The sequence below is a fragment of the Crinia signifera genome, chromosome 2 (genome assembly GCF_055691185.1).
Source record: "Crinia signifera chromosome 2, ASM5569118v1, whole genome shotgun sequence".
NCBI lineage: Eukaryota > Metazoa > Chordata > Amphibia > Anura > Myobatrachidae > Crinia > Crinia signifera.
Genome location: NC_139218.1, coordinates 14,852,150 through 14,878,156, shown reverse-complemented (window position 1 = coordinate 14,878,156; position 26,007 = coordinate 14,852,150). Strand labels below are relative to the sequence as shown.

The following is a 26,007-nucleotide window of genomic DNA, read 5'->3' as shown; positions in this document are numbered from 1 at the left end:
GTATTCAATCCCCGCCGCTATTTACAACGGGGGAAATAGTGGTGGGCGCCTATTCAATGCTGTCTTCCCCGACACCACTGAAGAGACAGATCGACGGAACAGGCCCCACTTTAAAAGCTGTCGAGACCGTTTTGCCGAGAACGGCTGTGAATTGGTGCGATCACGGACGGATCTCGACAATCCACGGCTATCTACACGGATACGCCCCCCTTAGACCAATCAGAAGGCGGGACATTGAATCCTGCCTGGAGATTTGGTCACGGGTGTCGGGATGGACCGCCAGTCGCGACCCTGGATTGAATACCCCCCATATACTGTATGGGGACAGATATATATTATATAGGGAAGGGAGAGGTATACACAGTATGGGGAGAGGTACAACATATACTTTATGGGGAAGGGAGAGGTATATTCTATATGTGGAAAGGTATATACTGTATGGGGAAAGGTATATAATATTGTATACGGAGAGGTATATACTGTATGGGAAGAGGTGTATACTGTATGGGGAGAGGTATATACTGTATGGGGAGAGGTATATATTGTATGGGGACAGGTATATACTGTATGGGGAGAGGGCCCCCAATGACTCACCCAGTGCAGCATACAATATGATTGCTTATATTTGCAAGGATAGCGAAATCTCCAATGATTGACTGGCTCTATGGCATGGATGAGGAATGGTTGGCTCTATGGCATGGATGAGGAGTGGGTGGCTCTATGGCATGGATGAGGAATGGTTGGCTCTATGGCATGGACGAGGAGTGTTTGGCTCTATGGCATGGATGAGGAGTGGGTGGCTCTATGGCAAGGATGAGGAGTGGGTGGCTCTATGGCATGGATGAGGAATGGTTGGCTCTATGGCATGGATGAGGAGTGTTTGGCTCTATAGCATGGATGAGGAGTGGGTGGCTCTATGGCATGGATGAGGAATGGTTGGCTCTATGGCATGGATGAGGAGTGTTTGGCTCTATGGCATGGATGAGGAGTGGGTGGCTCTATGGCATGGATGAGGAATGGTTGGCTCTATGGCATGGATGAGGAGTGGGTGGCTCTATGGCATGGATGAGGAATGGTTGGCTCTATGGCATGGATGAGGAGTGTTTGGCTCTATGGCATGGATGAGGAGTGGGTGGCTCTATGGCATGGATGAGGAGTGGGTGGCTCTATGGCATGGATGAGGAGTGGTTGGCTCTATGGCATGGATGAGGAGTGTTTGGCTCTATAGCATGGATGAGGAGTGGGTGGCTCTATGGCATGGATGAGGAATGGTTGGCTCTATGGCATGGATGAGGAGTGTTTGGCTCTATAGCATGGATGAGGAGTGGGTGGCTCTATGGCATGGATGAGGAATGGTTGGCTCTATGGCATGGATGAGGAGTGGGTGGCTCTATGGCATGGATGAGGAATGGTTGGCTCTATGGCATGGATGAGGAGTGTTTGGCTCTATGGCATGGATGAGGAGTGTTTGGCTCTATGGCATGGATGAGGAGTGGGTGGCTCTATGGCATGGATGAGGAGTGGGTGGCTCTATGGCATGGATGAGGAGTGGGTGGCTCTATGGCATGGATGAGGAGTGGGTGGCTCTATAGCATGGATGAGGAGTGGGTGGCTCTATGGCATGGATGAGGAATGGTTGGCTCTATGGCATGGATGAGGAGTGGGTGGCTCTATGGCATGGATGAGGAATGGTTGGCTCTATGGCATGGATGAGGAGTGTTTGGCTCTATGGCATGGATGAGGAATGGTTGGCTCTATGGCATGGATGAGGAGTGGGTGGCTCTATGGCATGGATGAGGAGTGGTTGGCTCTATGGCATGGATGAGGAGTGTTTGGCTCTATGGCATGGATGAGGAGTGGGTGGCTCTATAGCATGGATGAGGAATGGTTGGCTCTATGGCATGGATGAGGAGTGTTTGGCTCTATGGCATGGATGAGGAATGGTTGGCTCTATGGCATGGATGAGGAGTGGGTGGCTCTATGGCATGGATGAGGAATGGTTGGCTCTATGGCATGGATGAGGAGTGTTTGGCTCTATGGCATGGATGAGGAGTGGGTGGCTCTATAGCATGGATGAGGAGTGGGTGGCTCTATGGCATGGATGAGGAATGGTTGGCTCTATGGCATGGATGAGGAGTGTTTGGCTCTATAGCATGGATGAGGAGTGGGTGGCTCTATGGCATGGATGAGGAATGGTTGGCTCTATGGCATGGATGAGGAGTGTTTGGCTCTATAGCATGGATGAGGAGTGGGTGGCTCTATGGCATGGATGAGGAATGGTTGGCTCTATGGCATGGATGAGGAGTGGGTGGCTCTATGGCATGGATGAGGAATGGTTGGCTCTATGGCATGGATGAGGAGTGTTTGGCTCTATGGCATGGATGAGGAGTGGGTGGCTCTATGGCATGGATGAGGAGTGGGTGGCTCTATGGCATGGATGAGGAATGGTTGGCTCTATGGCATGGATGAGGAGTGTTTGGCTCTATAGCATGGATGAGGAGTGGGTGGCTCTATGGCATGGATGAGGAATGGTTGGCTCTATGGCATGGATGAGGAGTGTTTGGCTCTATAGCATGGATGAGGAGTGGGTGGCTCTATGGCATGGATGAGGAATGGTTGGCTCTATGGCATGGATGAGGAGTGGGTGGCTCTATGGCATGGATGAGGAATGGTTGGCTCTATGGCATGGATGAGGAGTGTTTGGCTCTATGGCATGGATGAGGAGTGTTTGGCTCTATGGCATGGATGAGGAGTGGGTGGCTCTATGGCATGGATGAGGAGTGGGTGGCTCTATGGCATGGATGAGGAGTGGGTGGCTCTATGGCATGGATGAGGAGTGGGTGGCTCTATGGCATGGATGAGGAGTGGGTGGCTCTATAGCATGGATGAGGAGTGGGTGGCTCTATGGCATGGATGAGGAATGGTTGGCTCTATGGCATGGATGAGGAGTGGGTGGCTCTATGGCATGGATGAGGAATGGTTGGCTCTATGGCATGGATGAGGAGTGTTTGGCTCTATGGCATGGATGAGGAGTGTTTGGCTCTATGGCATGGATGAGGAGTGGGTGGCTCTATGGCATGGATGAGGAGTGGGTGGCTCTATGGCATGGATGAGGAGTCGGTGGCTCTATGGCATGGATGAGGAGTGGTTGGCTCTATGGCATGGATGAGGAGTGGGTGGCTCTATGGCATGAATGAGGAGTGGTTGGCTCTATGGCATGGATGAGGAGTGGGTGGCTTTATGGCATGGATGAGGAATGTTTGGCTCCATGGCATGGATGAGGAGTGGGTGGCTCTATGGCAGGGCTGGGCAATTGCGGCCCTCCAGATGTTGATGAACTACACATCCCAGGATGCTTTGCATTAGTTTTGCTATGTGGCCATGCTGAAACTGATGCAAGGCATGCTGGGATGTGTAGTTCACTAACATCTGGAGGGCCGGTGTTGCCCAGCCCTGCTCTATGGCATGGATGAGGAGTGGGTGGCTCTATGGCAAGGATGAGGAGTGGGTGGCTCTATGGCATGGATGAGGAGTGGGTGGCTCTATGGGGTGGATGAGGAGTGGGTGGCTCTATGGCATGGATGAGGAGTGGGTGGCTCTATGGCATGGATGAGGAGTGGGTGGCTCTATGGGGTGGATGAGGAGTGGTTGGATCCATGGTGTGGATGAGGAATGTTTGGCTCTATGGCATGGATGAGGAATGTTTGGCTTTATGCAATGGATGAGGAGTGGTTGCCTCTATGGCATGGATGAGGAGTGGTTGCCTCTATGGCATGGATGAGGAGTGGTTGGCTCCATGGCGTGGATGAGGAGTGGTTGGCTCCATGGTGCTTGATGAGGAGTGGTTGGCTCCATGGCGTGGATGAGGAGTGGTTGGCTCCATGGCGTGGATGAGGAGTGGTTGGCTCCATGGTGTGGATGAGGAGTGGTCAGCTCCATGGTGTGGATGAGGAGTGGTTGGCTCCATGGTGTGGATGAGGAGTGATTTGGCTCCATGGTGTGGATGAGGAGTGGTTGGCTCCATGGTGTGGATGAGGAGTGGTTGGCTCCATGGTGTGGATGAGGAGTGATTTGGCTCCATGGTGTGGATGAGGAGTGGGTGGCTCCATGGTGTGGATGAGGAGTGGGTGGCTCCATGGTGTGGATGAGGAGTGGTTGGCTCCATGGTGTGGATGAGGAGTGGTTGGCTCCATGGTGTGGATGAGGAGTGGTTGGCTCCATGGTGTAAATGAGGAGTGGTTGGCTCCATGGCGTGGATAAAGAGTGGTCGGCTTCATGGCGTGGATGAAGAGTGGTTGGCTACATGGCGTGGATGAGGAGTGGTTGGCTCCATGGTGTGGATGAGGAGTGGTTGGCTCCATGGTGTGGATGAAGAGTGGTCGGCTCCATGGCGTGGATGAAGAGTGGTTGGCCCCTTGCCATGGATCTCTAAAGAAAGTAAAACTACAAGTGCCAGCATGCACATGACTGCCAGAGCATGGTAGTGCAATACAAATAAAAAGGAAAGAAAGGAAGTGGCGCTGTATGATGAAAGATCATATAACAATATTTAATAATAAATACAAATGCTGCCATGAAGTGCCAACTACAAACACAAGCAGTGTGAATAATATTAAAGTATATGCAATTGTAACATGTGAATAAGCCCCCTGCTCCGAGGGGGGGGGGGGGGGGGGGGGGACACACTCCCCAATCATTTACCCCTTAATATACTTATAATATACTAAATACTACAGAATGTTCTTTTCCATTGTTTTTTCCTCTATGGCAGTCTAATGGTTAAAAAATAATAATCAGGGGTGATAGAGGACAGTCCACGGACCTCAGAAGATCACATTTAGCTTTGCTACGATTGGCTAGAGATTCCTCATTAATTCAATCTGATTGGCTATTTGCATGTAGATGCCACCTGGGGTAATAGTGAGCTTCAGTGAACGAATCAGATTCATTAATACATTTTATGAATGGACCTCAATGATACAATGAAGCCCATTGACAACATGCAGAGACCCTAAGGTTAAGAAATGGTCCTATCACAGTGCGGCCACTCCTCCAGTCCTGTGGCCACGCCCCTGCCTAATGGGACCCTGATAAAGAGATACAAGTGTAATAATAAAAATGGTAACAATATAAATAACTCTTTCTTGGCTTCCCAAATATCTACAAAACACTTCTTAACATACAAAAATCAGCTAACGTGACCTGCAGATGGTGTTATTCTGGCTGATGCCCAGACGCACAGAACAAACAACAGCCGCATTGCATTAGGGGTAATATTTGTACTTTCAGAGACTTCACTTTTTACAAAAGAACCTGCTTATATTTGCTTCCCCGCACCCACCATGGGGCCGCTGGGGAGTTGCTTTGAGGACAAGAGAATGTTAGTAAATGGCAAATGAATACAATAATCATGGCCCCTGTCATTTCTGGATATGTAGCAATAGGTTTGTTTATCTTTTACTTACTTTGGCATCTAAAGGATCCCAGAGAATCAGCAGCTGGCGTTCGTTTCCATGGGGACCGATGTTTGGTGTATGTGCATGCGCACACACCAGGGGCATGCAGCCACGGCAAACAGACGCCACTGCGCATGTTGCAAGCACCCAAGGCTGAGGCCAGGGGGGGTGGGCGGATATTCGCACTCATGGGCGTTTCCATGTAAACGCTGGGTGTTCCCATGGTAATTGGGCCGTGACGTGGGTGCCGGGGGCGGGCAGCTGACATCACCGGGGGTGCACATGCCCAGTGTTTTATGGGTGTGCCCAAAAAAAATAAAAACCGGTGGGCATGCGTTTATCCGGCAGTGATAAGGCCTCCCATCTTAGTAAATTTACACCAAAGTCTTTTCGGGGCAGCGTAGCTATCGCTTCTTACGTCCTTGGCCGCCCCAGGCCTACTAAGAACCAGAGACGGCCCTACCATGCCACCACCCCATCCTAAACGTCACTCTGCCTGTGTATATACTGTAGGTATATACTGTAAGTACATATTGGTTGGTTACCATACGCCGTTGACTTCTACTACAGCGTCCAAGAAGCTGGGTCTATCTCCAGCTCGCCACAGAGGAGATCCAGGCGGCAGCCGCTGCTCGTGGCGGCGTTTCGGAGAGAGCGCAGCTCACCCCTATGGTGCCACGGACTGTACATAATACAGTATGAGAACTGCCACTGATGTAAAGTAATACTGAAAGGGATCTTCACCCTCCACGTGACAGTCATTATCCACAACATCCGGCAAGTTAATTACCAATTAGTCAGCGCACTCATGTTCTAGGCATTTGTAGTGAACCCGAAGAATGCTCATAAGAAATTGAATTAACGACTTAGCGTTTTGACGAGGCGGACGCCCCGTTTATAATTGTCCTGATGCCGGGGAGCTGAACCTTTTATATAAACTACAGCCTGGATCAGTCGCGGTCTCTGGTCTCACGGCATTTTCTCCTTTCGTGAAACTGATTTTCTCTAATTATACAATTGTCTGAATCGTTTGAATCATAAACCGTTATAATTCTATTAAGGCGTTATGGGTGTGGAGCTTGTATGGTTTCTCTGCGAGGGAGCAGATAGCCCAGCATCAGCGCACCCCTAGTGACAGCCCTGGGGGCATGCAGAATGTAAAACAGAGGAAAAATCATTAGATGGTCAGCACCATCGAATGTTTTTTTCCTCTGTGCTGGCGAATGCGAGTGGAAGTGGAAGCGTACACATCTGCTCACAGCGTAGTGCGGGTATACAGGAGGCGGGATTGGCGTGCGTTCGCCGAGGCGGAGATTACCTGCTCACTAGGTAGAGATGGGCATCGGTGCCATCATCATTGATGGTTGACATTGATGGCGATACTGCAGCAAGCCATGGGATGGATGTTTTATCGATGGTCATCCATTTTCTTTGACTGACTGACCCGTGGGCCATTCAGAACGGGCGCGGGGCTTCCGGGTTGTCGGGTGTGGAGCTATGCTCTGTGTCTCGGCACCTTGAAGAAAAAAACAAAACATCGGTCCTGCTGTGCCATCGATGGAGGCAAACCATCGATGGCACAGCAGAACCGATGTTCTGCTGTGGGCCAAGAAGTATCAATGATGTCTAATCATCAATGGTCGATGGCCATCACTACTAGGCAGTGGAATTACGCTACCAGGCTTCTGAGTTCTCTACATGAGAAGGAAAATGTCACACTGACACGGCGGCATCTGTGCTTCTGTCTAATTAATGCGCAGCCAAGTGAACATCAGTAATGATTTACTAACATTGTCATCTCCCTGACCTATCTGTGTGCTCTCCGGAGCGGAATGATGTAACGCTGTATAACAGATGCATCCTACGACTGTGAGACCGGCCGCATCTGCTTTCTCTGCCATCCGCGCACAAAACATCGGACATAATGTGAGTTGTCCGTGTAATCGTCACTGGAACGACGCAGCAAATTGCACTGGCGGTGGCAGATTCCTCTTACCTGACATTGGTAGAAAGGTCACATGACCAATCAGTGCTCACTATGGAGGTTATTCTGATCTTCACGCTCCCCGTGCATTCGCAGGGGGAGCGATGTTTTGCTACTGCGGCGACTGTTTGCACGGAGTGGTGCGGGTGGGGGGCGGCGGGTACGAGTCGTGCCCATGGGCGCAGTCAAAAAACTCTGTCAGACAGTCATTAGGTCGACATGCAAGAAGGTCGACATGAGTCTCGGTCAACATAGGTTAGTCGACAGGGTCATTAGCTCAACAGGGTCTTTGGTCGACAGTCAAAAGATCGACATGGGATTTTTCACTGTTTTTGAGCCGACGTGCCAACAGGCGGTATTTCATGTTCTACCATCCACTAGGGCGTGGTGGGAGAATAAAATAGTGTGCCGAGCGCAGCGAGCCATGCGAGGGGACAAGGTGCACTTTAACCTGTGTCCATGTCGACATTCGGACCGAAAAACAGTGAAAACCCCCATGTCGACCTTTTGACTGTCGACCTAACCCATGTCGACCTAATGACCCTGTCAAACTTATGACCCTGTCGACCGAACACATGTCAACTTAGAATCATGTCGACCTTCTTGCATGTCGGCCTAGACACATCTCAACCTAAATGAATGTCGACCTAATGGTGTCGACCAAGTGTCTAACAACTTGCTGGTGACCAGCCATGGAATGTATGGCTGCTGCCGGTTATTTAGCTCACAATCACAGATCTGCTGGAGACTAAGTCTGGGAGCGTGTAATAATCTCCGGGGACCCGTGTGACACTATGTGCAGTACACGGGCCATTACCGCTACACACTGAGAGACAATACAGAGAGCGCACCTAGCACCTGACACACACACAGCTGCTGTAATACCATAGAGGAGGAGGGGAGGGGGAGCAGTAATACTGAATGGGGGATATACAGTGTATGCAGCTGCGGCACCAATGTTCTCATTACCAGGAAATCACTATATTTATACCTCCAAGCCAGTTACACACAATTACCATTCATTCTTATATGAAGTACAATGGGGTGATTCTGGTTGACTCGCAATTGTGTGAGTTTGGTCCCGTCCCAATGTTTTGGGGACTGTGCATGTGCATCTCCCCTCTGCGAATGGCGTCAGCGACTTTTATACACTGAGTGGCGTTCGGACGGGTGGTGTCTCAGCCGCTCGGTATGTTTGCACCTGAATCGGTCTCCAAGTGTCACTGCCGCTCCCTATCTCATCTCCTCTGCGCTTAGCCTCCACCAGGACTCCGTCCAATCCGTGTCCAGTCTCAGCTGTCACATGCTTCCTGGGGGGGGGGATGTATCCCAACCTCTACGGTCTCTAAGTGTGGGTGTTTCCCATAGCAACCATTCAGATTTCAGCTTCCACTTACATAATACAGGGGCGATACAGACCTGAACCCCGGCTGATGGCGTGGGATTGTGCATGTATGAATCACGCCCAAAGTCTGTAAAAAGCTAGCTAGAATCTGGTTGCTATGGGAAACAGGAAGGTTTGAGGTTTAAAAAACTCCCGTACTGTTTTACTACTGATGGTGGTGAAGACATATCAAGCCTTGGACAGAGTTAAAGTGGAAAGAGATAAAGGAACACCCAGTCAGCCCCTAACTGCCATTTTTCAAACTCAGCCTGGAGCATAGTAAGGAGATTTATAGACACAAGTTTCCACAGATCGTTGAAACCATCTCTAGCATGGGCGCCGGAACGGGGGGGGGGGGGGGGGGGGGGGGAGGGGGCAGCTTGCCCCCCCCAAAAAAATTACTGAGGCGCTAAAGTACCGTTGTCTGGGGGCGCTGTCAGGGCCGGCGACAGGGGGGGTCAAGGGGGACATGTGTGACGGGCCCCGGCGATCTGAAGGGCCCCAGACCCCGGCCGGGGCCCGTCTGTGTCTTGATGTATGTGTGAGGTCTTTTCTACACTCACATATCCTGCAGTGCTATGCGCGCTCAGTCTCAGTCCCCTCCCTGCCGGCCGCCCTGCCCAGCGGTGTTTGATTGACACTTACAGTGTCCGACGCCGCGGCCGCCCGCCCCCTGCTGCTTCAGCGACGAGCGTCGCATGGGCATGGCATCCAGCATCCAGGTCCCCAGCGCGCTCCAACCCCATCCTGCTGCGGCCAGCGTGTCTGCCCTGCTGTGTATGGGAGGGATCCAGGCAGCAAAACAAAAAAAGTAAGTTGAGGAGATCTCTAAACTTGCTCACAATTTGAGTTAATGTACATTGGGGATGTATTAAGTTATGGGAAGTGTGTGAACAATTGATGTTCTGGGCATATGAGTGGTGTGGGGACATGTTCTGGGCAAATGAGGGTTATAGGGACATGTGCTGAACATATGAGGGATGTGGGGGCATGTGCTGGACATATGAGGGATGTAGGGGCATGTGCTGGGCATATGAGGGATGTGGGGGCATGTGCTGGACATATGAGGGATGTGGGGGCATGTGCTGGACATATGAGGGATGTGGGGGCATGTGCTGGACATATGAGGGATGTGGGGGCATGTGCTGGGCATATGAGGGATGTGGGGGCATGTGCTGGACATATGAGGGATGTGGGGACATGTGCTGGACATATGAGGGATGTAGGGGCATGTGCTGGGCATATGAGGGATGTGGGGGCATGTGCTGGGCATATGAGGGATGTGGGGGCATGTGCTGGGCATATGAGGGATGTGGGGGCATGTGCTGGGCATATGAGGGATGTGAGGGCATGTGCTGGACATATGAGGGTTATAGGGACATGTGCTGGACATATGAGGGATGTGGGGACATGTGCTGGACATATGAGGGATGTAGGGGCATGTGCTGGGCATATGAGGGATGTGGGGGCATGTGCTGGGCATATGAGGGATGTGGGGGCATGTGCTGGGCATATGAGGGATGTGGGGGCATGTGCTGGGCATATGAGGGTTATAGGGACATGTGCTGGACATATGAGGGATGTGGGGACATGTGCTGGACATATGAGGGATGTAGGGGCATGTGCTGGGCATATGAGGGATGTGGGGGCATGTGCTGGGCATATGAGGGATGTGGGGGCATGTGCTGGACATATGAGGGATGTGGGGGCGTGTGCTGGACATATGAGGGATGTGGGGGCATGTGCTGGACATATGAGGGATGTGGGGGCATGTGCTGGGCATATGAGGGATGTGAGGGCATGTGCTGGACATATGAGGGTTATAGGGACATGTGCTGGACATATGAGGGTTATAGGGACATGTGCTGAACATATGAGGGATGTGGGGGCATGTGCTGGACATATGAGGGTTATAGGGACATGTGCTGGACATATGAGGGATGTGGGGGCATGTGCTGGACATATGAGGGATGTGGGGGCATGTGCTGGACATATGAGGGATGTGGGGGCATGTGCTGGGCATATGAGGGATGTGGGGGCATGTGCTGGACATATGAGGGTTATAGGGACATGTGCTGGACATATGAGGGTTATAGGGACATGTGCTGAACATATGAGGGATGTGGGGGCATGTGCTGGACATATGAGGGTTATAGGGACATGTGCTGGACATATGAGGGATGTGGGGACATGTGCTGGACATATGAGGGATGTAGGGGCATGTGCTGGGCATATGAGGGATGTGGGGGAATGTGCTGGGCATATGAGGGATGTGGGGGCATGTGCTGGGCATATGAGGGATGTGGGGGCATGTGCTGGGCATATGAGGGTTATAGGGACATGTGCTGGACATATGAGGGATGTGGGGACATGTGCTGGACATATGAGGGATGTAGGGGCATGTGCTGGGCATATGAGGGATGTGGGGGCATGTGCTGGGCATATGAGGGATGTGGGGGCATGTGCTGGACATATGAGGGATGTGGGGGCGTGTGCTGGACATATGAGGGATGTGGGGGCATGTGCTGGACATATGAGGGATGTGGGGGCATGTGCTGGGCATATGAGGGATGTGAGGGCATGTGCTGGACATATGAGGGTTATAGGGACATGTGCTGGACATATGAGGGTTATAGGGACATGTGCTGAACATATGAGGGATGTGGGGGCATGTGCTGGACATATGAGGGTTATAGGGACATGTGCTGGACATATGAGGGATGTGGGGGCATGTGCTGGACATATGAGGGATGTGGGGGCATGTGCTGGACATATGAGGGATGTGGGGGCATGTGCTGGGCATATGAGGGATGTGGGGGCATGTGCTGGACATATGAGGGTTATAGGGACATGTGCTGGACATATGAGGGTTATAGGGACATGTGCTGAACATATGAGGGATGTGGGGGCATGTGCTGGACATATGAGGGTTATAGGGACATGTGCTGGACATATGAGGGATGTGGGGATATGTGCTGGACATATGAGGGATGTAGGGGCATGTGCTGGGCATATGAGGGATGTGGGGGCATGTGCTGGACATATGAGGGATGTGGGGGCATGTGCTGGACATATGAGGGATGTGGGGGCATGTGCTGGGCATATGAGGGATGTGGGGGCATGTGCTGGACATATGAGGGATGTGGGGGCATGTGCTGGACATATGAGGGATGTAGGGGCATGTGCTGGGCAAATGAGGGTTATAGGGACATGTGCTGAACATATGAGGGATGTGGGGACATGTGCTGGACATATGAGGGATGTAGGGGCATGTGCTGGGCATATGAGGGATGTGGGGGAATGTGCTGGGCATATGAGGGATGTGGGGGCATGTGCTGGGCATATGAGGGATGTGGGGGCATGTGCTGGACATATGAGGGATGTGAGGGCATGTGCTGGACATATGAGGGTTATAGGGACATGTGCTGGACATATGAGGGTTATAGGGACATGTGCTGGACATATGAGGGTTATAGGGACATGTGCTGGACAAATGAGTGGTGTGGGGACATGTGCTGGATATATGAGGGTGTGGGGACATGTGCTGGACATATGAGGGATGTGGGGGCATGTGCTGGACATATGAGGGTTATAGGGACATGTGCTGGACATATGAGGGATGTGGGGGCATGTGCTGGACATATGAGGGTTATAGGGACATGTGCTGGACATATGATGGATGTGGGGGCATGTGCTGGACATATGAGGGTTATAGGGACATGTGCTGGACATATGAGGGATGTGGGGGCATGTGCTGGACATATGAGGGATGTGGGGGCATGTGCTGGACATATGAGTGATGTGAGGGCATGTGCTGGACATATGAGGGTTATAGGGACATGTGCTGGACATATGAGGGTTATAGGGACATGTGCTGGGCATATGAGGGTTATAGGGACATGTGCTGGACAAATGAGTGGTGTGGGGACATGTGCTGGACATATGAGGGATGTGGGGGCATGTGCTGGACATATGAGGGTTATAGGGACATGTGCTGGACATATGAGGGATGTGGGGACATGTGCTGGACATATGAGGGATGTGGGGGCATGTGCTGGGCATATGAGGGATGTGGGGGCATGTGCTGGACATATGAGGGATGTGGGGGCATGTGCTGGACATATGAGGGATGTGGGGGCATGTGCTGGGCATATGAGGGGTGTGGGGGCATGTGCTGGACATATGAGGGTTATAGGGAAATGTGCTGGACATATGAGGGTTATAGGGACATGTGCTGGACATATGAGGGTTATAGGGACATGTGCTGGACATATGAGGGTTATAGGGACATGTACTGGACATATGAGGGTTATAGGGACATGTGCTGGACATATGAGGGATGTGGGGGCATGTGCTGGACATATGAGGGATGTGGGGGCATGTGCTGGGCATATGAGGGATGTGGGGGCATGTGCTGGACATATGAGGGTTATAGGGACATGTGCTGGACATATGAGGGTTATAGGGACATGTGCTGGACATATGAGGGTTATAGGGACATGTGCTGGACATATGAGGGTTATAGGGACATGTGCTGGACATATGAGGGTTATAGGGACATGTGCTGGACAAATGAGTGGTGTGGGGACCAATGTTCCCTCTAATTTTACGAAGGCTGTGTGCGGCTAAAGATTTTGGCTGTGCAACTTTGGAAGGAAATTTAAAATTTCGTGCGTCACTTATATATAACTGGAAAATGACGTTCAGCATTTGTGTTAAATTTACTTCAAAATGATATTAAACATTTAAACATTCAAAACACAGCACACAATGTAGTTAATGGGTGAAACACACATTAATTGAGTCCACAACTGCAAAAAGGGACCACTGCTGCTTTGTGCGCTCTGTTGTAATGCCTGTGCGCATGCTCGTCAAGGTGTGTGCGCGCGCACGCGCGCACAGCTTAGAGGGAACACTGGTGGGGACATGTGCTGGACATATGAGGGATGTGGGGGCATGTGCTGGACATATGAGGGTTATAGGGACATGTGCTGGACATATGAGGGATGTGGGGGCATGTGCTGGACATATGAGGGTTATAGGGACATGTGCTGGACATATGAGGGATGTGGGGACATGTGCTGGACATATGAGGGATGTGGGGGCATGTGCTGGACATATGAGGGATGTGGGGACATGTGCTGGACATATGAGGGTTATAGGGACATGTGCTGGACATATGAGGGATGTGGGGGCATGTGCTGGACATATGAGGGATGTGGGGGCATGTGCTGGGCATATGAGGGATGTGGGGGCATGTGCTGGACATATGAGGGATGTGGGGGCATGTGCTGGGCATATGAGGGATGTGGGGGCATGTGCTGGGCATATGAGGGATGTGGGGGCATGTGCTGGACATATGAGGGTTATAGGGACATGTGCTGGACATATGAGGGATGTGGGGGCATGTGCTGGACATATGAGGGATGTGGGGGCATGTGCTGGACATATGAGGGATGTGGGGGCATGTGCTGGACATATGAGGGTTATAGGGACATGTGCTGGACATATGAGGGATGTGGGGGCATGTGCTGGACATATGAGGGATGTGGGGGCATGTGCTGGACATATGAGGGATGTGAGGGCATGTGCTGGACATATGAGGGTTATAGGGACATGTGCTGGACATATGAGGGATGTGGGGACATGTGCTGGACATATGAGGGATGTGGGGGCATGTGCTGGACATATGAGGGATGTGGGGGCATGTGCTGGACAAATGTTATTTTGTTACTAATAAAACTATAGTATTTTTCTGTTACTCTATTACTATTGATGAAAACATATTTCATTAACTATCAGGGGGTAACATATAGTAATTTAGGGGGCGCCAAAATGAGATTATATCTTGCCCCCCCCAACCTAAAAACGTTCCAGCGCCACTGATCTCTAGTAATTAGTGACCACTGGGAGATGCATTCTAAGAATAGTTCTGTATAGAGGAAGGGAACCCATCGCCCCCTCTGTACACTAATGGGAATGCCATAAACAAACTGTAAAACGCGTCAGTGACTGCGGGGGTCATACAGGATGGGACAGACTTACATGGGTACCAGCAATCTCTGTGTGTTATATACATTACCCACAATGCCACATCCTCACAGTCTGTCTCCCACCAGCGCCACATCCTCACAGTCTGTCTCCCACCAGCGGCACACACTCTGATACACTCAGTGGATTCCATATTACCCGTACATATTCCATTACGCATTTATTTCATAACATCTTCTTACAACTGCCCTACTTCCCAGCAGGATGAATAGAAGTATACAGCCATTCTGTACTCACCCATAACGAGGACTTCCACCCGATCCTCGTTTTTCCCTTCCAGGTCATCGGAGACAGCTACGAGGCAGTAGTAGAGTCCGCTGTCTCCCCATTGGACGGTGGCAAACTGGAGATCGGCATCTGAAATATATATATATTATTTACACTGTTGTCATTGTGTGGTATAAATCCTGCCCTGGGGCCAGAGACCACCCAGTGCTTTCCTTTATCACCTTTGTCCTAAGTGAAATTGTCCCTCTTTCCATCATCGCCATAATCTATGTACATGGCGTTCCGCATATTTCCGGTTCTATCCCGCAAGAGGGCAGTAGGTGCAGATTATGTGCAAACCCTGATATTTGTGTATCCAACTGCGCATCCACCTTTGCATCTACCTGTGCTTCTACCCTTGCATTTACCCGTGCGTCCTCATGTGCATCCACCTGTGCTTCTACCCTTGCATCCACCTATGTGTCTACCCTTGCATCCTCCTGACCCTCTACCCTTACAGCTACCCATGCATCCACGTGTACATCCACCTGTGCAACTACCTTTGTTTCCACCTTTGCGTCCACCCCTGTGTCCCCCTTTACATACACCTGTGTGTCCACCTGTGCTTCTACCCTTATAGCCACCCATGCATCAACGTGTGCATCCACCTGTGCGACTACCCTTGTGTCCACCTTTATATCCACTTGTGCGTCTACTTTTGCATCCACCTGTGTGTCCACGTGTGCACCCAACTTTATATCCACATGTGCATCCACCTGTGCGTCTACCTTACATACACCTGTGCATCCACACATGCATCCATCCGTGCGTCTACCCTTGCATCCACCCGTGCGTCTACCCTTGCATTCACCTGTGCATCCACCCTTGTGTCCACCTGTGCTTCTACCTTTGCATCCACTTGTGTGTCTACCCTTTCGTCCACCTGTGCGTCTACCCTTACATCTACCCGTGAATCCACCTGTGTCTACCCTTGCATCCACCTTAATATCCACTTGTGCGTCTACCCCTGCTTCAACCAGTGTGTCCACCTTTGCATCCACCTGTGCTTCTACCCTTGCATTCACCTGTGCTTCTACCCTTTACCCGTGCATCCACCTGTGCTTCTGCCCATACATCCATCCATGCGTCCTCGTATGCATGCACATGTGGGACTACCCTTGCATCCATCTGTTCATCCACCTGTGCATCTCCCTGTGCGTCCACCTGTGTGTCTACACCCATGCGTCCACGTGTGCATCCACCTGTGCGACCACCCTTGTGTCCACCTTTATATACACTTGTGCGTTCACCTATGCGTCTACCCTTGCATCCACCTGTTCATCCACCTGTGTGTCTACCCTCACATCCATCCGTGCGTCCTCGTATGCATCCACCTGTGCGACTACTCTTGCATCCACCTGTGCGTCTACCCTTGCATCCAACTGTGCGACTACCCTTGCATCCTTCTGACCCTCTACCCTTACAGCTACCCATGCATCCACCTTTGCGTCCACCCTTGTGTCCATCTTTACATACACATGTGCGTCCACCTTTATATCCACTTGTGCGTCTACCCCTGCATCCACCAGTGCTCCACCTGTGCTTCTACCCGTGCGTCCACCTGTGCTTCTACCCTTGCATCTACCCATACATCCATCCATGCTTCCTCGTATGCATGCACGTGTGGGACTACCCTTGCATCCATCTGTTCATCCACCTGTGTGTCTACACCCATGCGTCCACGTGTGCATCCACCTGTGCGACCACCCTTGTGTCCACCTTTATATACACTTGTGCGTTCACCTATGCGTCTACCCTTGCATCCACCTGTGCATCCACCTGTGCGTCTACCCGTGTGTCCACCTTTACATACACCTGTGCGTCCACCTGTGCTTCTACCCTAGCATCCACCTGTGTGTCTACCCTTGTGTCCACCTTTATTTTCACTTGTGCGTCTACCCCTGCATCCACCAGTGCGTCTACCCTTGCATCCACCTGTGCTTCTACCCTTGCATCCACCTATTCATCCACCTGTGCATCCACCTGTGCATCTCCCTGTGCGTCTACCCTTGCGTCCACCTGTGTGTCTACCCTTGCATCCATCCATGCGTCCACGTGTGCGTTCACCTGTGCTTCTACCCTTGCATCCACCTGTGCTTCTACCCTTGCATCCACCTGTGCTTCTACCCTTGCATCCACCTGTGCTTCTACCCTTGCATTCACCTGTGCTTCTACCCTTGCATCCACCTGTGCTTCTACCCTTGCATCCACCTGTGCTTCTACCCTTGCATCCACCTGTGCTTCTACCCTTGCATTCACCTGTGCTTCTACCTTTGCATCCACCTGTGTTTTTACCCTTGCATTCACCTGTGCTTCTACCCTTGCATTCACCTGTGCATCTACCCATCCATCCATCCTCGTATGCATCCACGTGTAGGACTACCCTTGCATCCACCTGTGCATCTCCCTGTGCGTCTACTCTTGCATCCACCTGTGCGACTACCCTTGTTTCCACCCTTGTGTCTACCTTTATATACACTTGTGCGTCCACCTGTGTGTCTACCCTTACATCCATCCCTCTGTCCGAGTATGCATCCCCCTGTGCGTCTACCTTACATCCACTTCTACCCTTGCATTCACCTGTACATCCACCTGTGCATCCACCTGTGTGTCCACCTGTGCGTCTACCCTTACATCCATCCGTGAGTCCTCATATGCATCCACCTGTGTGACTACTCTTGCATCCAACTGTGCGTCTACCCTTACAGCTACCCATGCGTCCACGTGTGCATCCACCTGTGCAACTACCTTTGTTTCCACGTGCGTCCACCCTTGTGTCCACCTTTACATACACCTGTGCTTCTACCCTTTCATCCCCCTTGCGTCCATCCTTATATCCACCCGTGCATCCACCTGTGCGACTACCCTTGCATCCACCTGTGCAGTCACCTGTGCTTCTACCCTTGCATCCACCTGTGTGTCTACCCTTACATCTACCCGTGAATCCACCTGTACTTCTACCCTTGCGTCCACCTTTATATCCACTTGTGCGTCTACCCCTGCTTCAACCAGTGTGTCCACCTGTGCTTCTACCCTTGCATTTACCCGTGCGTCCACATGTTCATCCACCTGTGCTTCTACCCTTGCATTCACCTGTGCATCCACCCTTGTGTCCACCTGTGCTTCTACCTTTGCATCCACTTGTGTGTCTACCCTTGCGTCCACCTGTGCGTCTACCCTTACATCTACCCGTGAATCCACCTGTGTCTACCCTTGCATCCACCTTAATATCCACTTGTGCGTCTACCCCTGCTTCAATCAGTGTGTCCACCTTTGCATCCACCTGTGCTTCTACCCTTGCATTTACCCGTGCGTCCACATGTGCATCCACCTGTGCTTCTACCCTTGTATTTACCCATGCGTCCACATGTGCATTCACCTGTGCTTCTACCCTTTACCCGTGCATCCACCTGTGCTTCTGCCCATACATCCATCCATGCGTCCTCGTATGCATGCACGTGTGGGACTACCCTTGCATCCACCTGTGCATCTCCCTGTGCGTCCACCTGTGTGTCTACACCCATGTGTCCACGTGGGCATCCACCTGTGCGACCACCCTTGTGTCCACCTTTATATACACTTGTGCGTTCACCTATGCGTCTACCCTTGCATCCACCTGTTCATCCACCTGTGTCTACCCTTACATCCATCCGTGCGTCCTCGTATGCATCCACCTGTGCGACTACTCTTGCATCCACCTGTGCATCCCCCTGTGCGTCTACCCTTGTGTCCACCTTTACATACACCTGTGCGTCCACCTGTGCTTCTACCCTAGCATCCACCTGTGTGTCTACCCTTGCGTCCACCTGTGAGTCTACCTTTGTGTCCACCTTTATATCCACTTGTGCGTCTACCCCTGCATCCACCAGTGCGTCCACCTGTGCACCACCTGTGCTTCTACCCTTGCATCCACCTGTGCTTCTACCCTTGCATCCACCTGTGCATCTACCCTTGCGTCCACCTGTGTGTCTACCCTTGCATCCATCCATGCGTCCATGTGTGCGTCCACCTGTGCGACTACCCTTGTTTCCACCCTTGTGTCCACCTTTATATACACTTGTGCGTTCACCTATGCATCCACCTGTGCTTCTACCCTTGCATTCACCTGTGCTTCTACCCTTGCATTCACCTGTGCATCTACCCATCCATCCATCCATGCATCCTCGTATGCTTCCACCTGTGCTTCTACCCTTGCATTTACCTGTGCGTCCTCATGTGCATCCACCTGTGCGACTACTCTTGCATCCACCTATGCGTCTACCCTTGCATCCTCCTGACCCTCTACCCTTACAGCTACCCATGCATCCACGTGTACATCCACCTGTGCAACTACTTTTGTTTCCACCTGTGCGTCCACCCCTGTGTCCCCCTTTACATACACCTGTTTGTCCACCTGTGCTTCTACCCTTATAGCCACCCATGCATCAACGTGTGCATCCACCTGTGCGTCCACCCTTGTGTCCACCTTTATATACACTTGTGCGTCTAGTTTTGCATCCACCTGTGTGTCCACGTGTGCACCCAACTTTATATCCACCTGTGCGTCTACCTTACATACACCTGTGCATCCACACATGCATCCACCCGTGCGTCTACCCTTGCATTCACCTGTGCTTCTACCCTTGCATCCACCCGTGCTTCTAACTTTGCATCCACCGGTGTTTTTACCCTTGCATTCACCTGTGCATCTACCCATCCATCCATCCATGCATCCTCGTATGCTTCCACCTGTGCGACTACCCTTGTTTCCACCCTTTTGTCTACCTTTATATACAATTGTGCGTCCACCTGTGTATCTACCCTTACATCCATCCCTGTGTCCGAGTATGCATCCCCTATCTATCCTTGCATCCACCTGTGCGTCTACCCTTGCATCCTCCTGTGCCTCTACCCTTACAGCTACCCATGCGTCCACGTGTTCATCCACCTGTGCAACTACCTTTGTTTCCACGTGCGTCCACCCTTGTGTCCACCTTTACATACACCTGTGCGTCCACCTGTGCTTCTACCCTTGCATTCACCTGTGTGTCTACCCTTGCGTCCACCTGTGCGTCTACCCTTATAGCCACCCGTGCATCAATGTGTGCATCCACCTGTGCGACTACCCTTGTGTTCACCTGTATATCCACTTGTGCGTCTACTTTTGCATCCACCTGTGCATCCACCTGTGTGTCCACGTGAGCATCCAAATTTATATCCACCCTTGCATCCACCTGTGCGTCTACCTTACATACACCTGTGCATCCACACATGCATCTACCCTTGCATCGACCTGTGCTTCGTTGCATCCACCTGTGTGCCCACCCTTGTGTCCACCTATGCTTCTACACTTGCATCCACCTGTGCGTCTATGTTTGCATCCACCCTTGTGTGCACCTGTGCCTCCACCTCTGCATCCACCTGTGCTTCTACCTTTGCATTCACCTGTGCGTCCATCCTTATATCCACCCGTGCATCCACCTGTGCGACTACCCTTGCGTCCACCTGTGCAGTCACCTGTGCTTCTACACTTGCATCCACCTGTGTGTCTAATCTTGCGTCCACCTGTGTGTCTACCCTTACATCTACCCGTGAATCCACCTGTACTTCTACCCTTGCATCCACCTGTGTGCCCACCCTTATGTCCACCTATGCTTCTACACTTGCATCCACCTGTGCGACTAGCCTTGCGTTCACCTGTGCTTCTACCCTTGCATCCACCTGTGCGTCTACCCTTGCGTCCACCTTTATATCCACCTGTGCTTCTACCCCTGCATCCACCAGTGCATCTACCCTTGCATCCACCTGTGCTTCTACCCTTGTGTCCACCTGTGCGTCTACCCTTGCGTCCACCAGACGGATAATTAGGAGCAGTTGCAGATAGTATTATTTATGTAGTTTCTTCTACAGTGCAGCATATTCCTCTCCGCTTTATAATAGTACAGTTTAGCACTTTACACTTTCCCACATGTGTAACTACCCTTTGCCATTATCCATCTGGCTTTTAATAATTCCTTCCCTACATGGTGACATTTCCTACAGTAAGAAACATATTATTGCAGCATAAACCACAACCCGGCGGCGACATCTCCACATGTCCGGTGCACTTCCAATTAACAATCTAAATACAATAACATAGATCCCGCCAACCACCAGCGGCTAGGAAAATAACCATAAAGCCGACACGAGCTTATAAAAGTCAACAAAATAATTGCGGCGTTCAAAAGAGCCCAGAACGCGTCGGGTGAGTGACAGCGACATAAAATGTGGTGACAGTTCTTAAGTGTCTGGCCACACACAGTGACACTACATAAACCCATCGGCCATAATAATGATATTCCTGGGTCTGTGCCCAACAGGACGAATAAAGTTTTTATGGCGCAACAAACACGCACTGGAACGGCGGTTCATTCGGCCGCTTGGATAACGCTGCGTATAATTACTGCTTGTGACAATAAGAGGGAATATAAAGGGCCAATAGCCCTAAAATAGTAAAGTAATTAACGACATTCGTGAATAAATGATAAAAAATGGTTCCGGGACATTTCGGAATCTGCTAAAGTAATCCAGGTGGGCAATTCTGTCTTCATCGTATGAATAGCTTATCGCATGGACCGCTGGATCTCTGTGCACGGACTTGTGGGAGCGATTAATGGAACCCTTGCCCCTACCATGGGCCGGAGGCATTGCAGCAGCTGATAAAATCAATGGGGGCCACTGAGGTCCACAGCACTTACAGCTTAGAGCCACCAGTTCCAGTTTGCAGAGTTGAATCAGGCCCATAGTGGGGTCATAAAGATTTAAACTGACCAGACACGCACACATAATACTAATATTATAATAACAGAGGAAGGTCTGTCCCTTCCCCGCAGGCTTCCATGATGGAGACAGGACAAGTTATGTGCTGGGAAGAGAGGAAATCCATACAATGCTATCACTGGGTAACTGATGTTACTCCAGATGTGGGGAACCGGGCTGGGGTCACTCAACAGTATGCCTGGCCCAAATGACTAGTCTCACATATATATTTTTTTTTAATTGGGACTCGCTTACAGCAGCATCCCCCCCCCCCCCCCCCCCCTCTGCAGCTACTGACCTGTGTGTTTTTATTTTAGTCCTACTGAGTTTGACAAATGCCAGTACGACACTCATTACCTTGGCTACAGATTACTATCATTTATCGGACTGTGCGCACCCTCCTGCCACTTTTATTACACAGATTGCTGGGAATTTTCTATCTTCAGTGCATTTCAGCCATGCCTTATAACAACTGTAAATTAAGGAATATTTCACTTTAAATAAAAAAAAAAAAAACTATTTGAAATGTCGAAATGGAGCGTCGACAGCCCGGAAACGTGTATGTTTTTTGTCTTGCTGCCAATGTGCTCAGGGCAGGAGTACGGGGCAGAGCACATTACAGACAACACAGCGGTGACCACGCAATGACAACATAACCCCAGAAATATTACATGAGACATATAGGGGTAAATTTACCAAGATGGGACTTCTACTGAAGATGGGATGTTGCCGATAGCAACAAAGTCTACTTCTTATTTATTTATCACCTTCTAGAGAATAATAGATTGAATCTGATTGGTTGCTATGGGAAACATCCCATCTTCAATAATACCCCCATCGTTTCTGCGTAGAGATAATGAGACAGTGATGGCACATTACCGTTAACAATGGTGACATCTCGTCCTTTGTAGAAGTCTCCCAGGGTGACAGAGGTTCCCAGTTTAGAGGCCACCGGGCGCACAGTCCTACTGCCATCCGCACAGTCCAAGTACTGGTTCCCCCCCATATGGGCCTTGTTGGGGGGCTTGCCGATACCCAAGGCTTCGTCCGTGCGGTCTTGGCAGAATGATTTGTATTTCCACTGGACCAATACCGGCTGAGAAGACGTGGTGGCGTAGTGACAGCGCAGGAGGGTGGACTGGAACAGCATGACGGCTTTCTTGTGGTCAGGCATCGTCACCTGCACGCCACTGGACAGACCTGCGGAAACATCCGGATAATGGGTGGTGAGTTAGCAGAATTAAAGGTGCATCGTACACAGTACATAGGGGGTAGATCTGACGCGAGGGTCTTGGAGTGGACAGCGATAAAGTCCCATCCAATCAACCCCTAACTGCCATGTTGCACATTGTTGTTTGAAAAAAATGCCAGTTGGGAGCTTAATGGCTGGTATCTCTACTATAACATTGTGTACAAAAAGAAAAAAAAATCCAGGACGTATGGAAGGTGGGTGGTTTAAGGAAGGCTATAAAAAAAGTATATCTAAAAATATCATCTGGAAAAATATTATTAATGAGAATTTAATTTAATGCGCAGCCAGGATTTCGCTGCCGGCATCTTACATAAACCGCTCACGCACATAAGCAGGAACATCGAGCACACATCGGTCACAACCATCGGACCATCGAGCAATCAATGCTGGCTATGAATTTGCAGTGGCTGACTAGGGAACGCCCACAAAACGTTCACGGTACGCCCGTGTCCAATAACGACATTCTAAGCAACCCCTGAATCAGGCCCAAAGTGCACAAAAAGAAGGGTACATTTTACCCAATAAGAAAAGAATGACCCTTGAAATGTGTAACAACAAACTATGCAAGGAATCCACAATCAAATCATAAATAAACAGCTCAATACAACTGGGTTTGTATAAAAATTGTTGAATTTCTCAGTTGGAGGCCTAGTGACCGATGACAGGCACAACACTTGAATTCTCCGCCTAGAGCTGAGGAGCAGCATTAGTCAGCGTTAGATTTAGCATTAGGATAGACTGTGATATAATTATATGTGTAAAGTCCTCTGCCAAATTGTGAAATGCGTTGAAACTGGCATCATAGGGATTCAGAGGAGCATTGTACAACTGGAAGTAAAAATACAAGTTTCCCGCTTGGTATTGATCCTAAAGACCTTTTTTCCACGTCTGTGGAGTCATCAATATACTTTATATCTATAATATATTTTATTTTAAATGTTATTACACCATGCATGTATAAAAGGAGAACTGCATCCAGAAATCCCAAAACTGGAGTTATCAGAGGTCTGGACGCCATAATGTGATACTTTCCAGAGTTTGGACCCGGAGAGCAACGCGTTTCGCTCAGACACAATCGGATTTGTAGATGATCATTTTAAAGTTTGTGCTCTGATTGCTTCATAAAAGTGTCTCCAGTACAAAAAAGTTAAATAAAACTGGAATTAAATGAATTTCTGCTGGATACACACAGGGCAAACATTGGGCCAATCAGCCGAATTTTGGCCCAAATGTTGCTGCATGACTGAAACAAGCGAGGGAAACACTACAAGGCTGAAGATGTCTCCCAGGGTAGACAGTGCAGGACCGCAATGGCACTCGCACAGAAGCCCCTCACATACACATAACTGATTATGCAAGGGCACAACCATCGGTCCCCCATGTGAATGTGCAGGGGACCGAATGGATCAGAATCAGGGGCCCAAAAACATTGTCAAGTTTGATTGACCTGGAATCACCTACGTGTTTGCAGGTTCCCTGTATGTACACGCGCCCCAGGCATGGTGAGGTATGAGGTAAATGTGGTTCTGAAATCCACCAGGAAAGACTGATTATAATTCAGTTATATATTGGGCTGTTATTCCAGGTGGAAGATCACCAATATGAGCAGAGGGGATGGCGCCACTTAATGGAGAAAAACCACGAAAAATCTAACATACCCTGCTGCATTATGTCTTCTTGGACAATTTAGCATATATAAAGTGTGTATTAGGATTCCTAGTATTAAGAATTGTAAAAAATTAACTGGACGCTGAGATGCAAACTGACGCGTTTCAATCCACTCACGCGTTTCAGTCACCTCTCTACAGTCACCTTCTGCATTGTCAGCATTATCATATTTTCGGATTCAGTGATGTGCAGTAATGCCACCGCTGTACGCAGCGACAGTGCACAAATATGCCCCAGCGGCTATGCGAGTGTCCGCTGGGGCGCAGTGTAGCGTGATGCATGTGCTGCTGTGGGGGGCTGGGAGGAACAAAACTGGATCTCACTCTGGGGAAATTCGCTTCTATAGGGTAACGCTTTTTACAGGTGGTATTAATCACTATCTCCAAGCCTGGAATATATCGCATAAGACCAGATGCCTGGGATCCCCCTACACTATCCTATGACAGGAGGGTGGGAACACATAAACCATGCTGGCCTGCACACTTTTCTGCTCAGTCCTGGCACTGTTGCCAGGAATCTATTCACAACGTTTTGTTGATATCCTCTTATCGGGAAGTGATCTACAAGGTGTCTGACGCGTCCTTATACAAATACTGCGCAGGTAGCACTGCAACATCCGGCCTTTGGACCTTATTCTGGTTGCCTCCTCGCAGCCTTGCGAGTACCCCAGATGCCGTCCGCATGGCCGCCTGCCCAGACTTCTGTGTCCGAGCGCTGTGACTGCTCGCACACAGCGGCTGCACATACGCATAAATAACAATGCGCAGTCGCCAAAAATTGGTCCCCCGTGTGAACGTGTGGGGAGCGATCAAGTCAGAATCACCCCCTTTGTGCAGAATGCAGCTGAGCTGGCAATCGCAGGGGTATAGCGGAGACATGCAGAAATCTGCCACGCGCGGAGCGTCGGCACCAGCAGGGAAATATATGATCGTTATTTTCTCATTACGTTGTTACAATCTGTTTATTTTATTCTGTCGCTGTTTAAATTTACAAGTAATTGTCTACAAGTTACATGAGATTACATCTAATAATACGCGTCTGCGGTTACATTTATTGGCACAGTGGGTCTCCACACACACTGCAGCCATACATACGTCACACAGTGCAGCCATACATACGTCACACAGTGCAGCCACACATACGTCACACAGTGCAGCCACACAAACGT

At 50.4% G+C, this 26,007-nt stretch overlaps 1 protein-coding gene across 5 annotated transcripts in view; it reads right to left on the bottom strand.

Moving 5' to 3' along the window:
- ILDR2 (immunoglobulin like domain containing receptor 2) overlaps positions 1 to 26,007 on the bottom strand; it is a 189,852-nt gene that overhangs the window by 69,253 nt on the left and 94,592 nt on the right. For all 5 annotated transcript variants that reach the window (XM_083171605.1, XM_083171602.1, XM_083171601.1 and 2 more), the window contains exons 2-3: positions 22,799 to 23,119; positions 15,113 to 15,232 (exon numbers count right to left, since the gene is read on the bottom strand). In XM_083171605.1, coding sequence (XP_083027731.1) covers positions 15,113 to 15,232; positions 22,799 to 23,119 — 441 coding nt within the window. The remainder of the gene's footprint in view (positions 1 to 15,112; positions 15,233 to 22,798; positions 23,120 to 26,007) is intronic.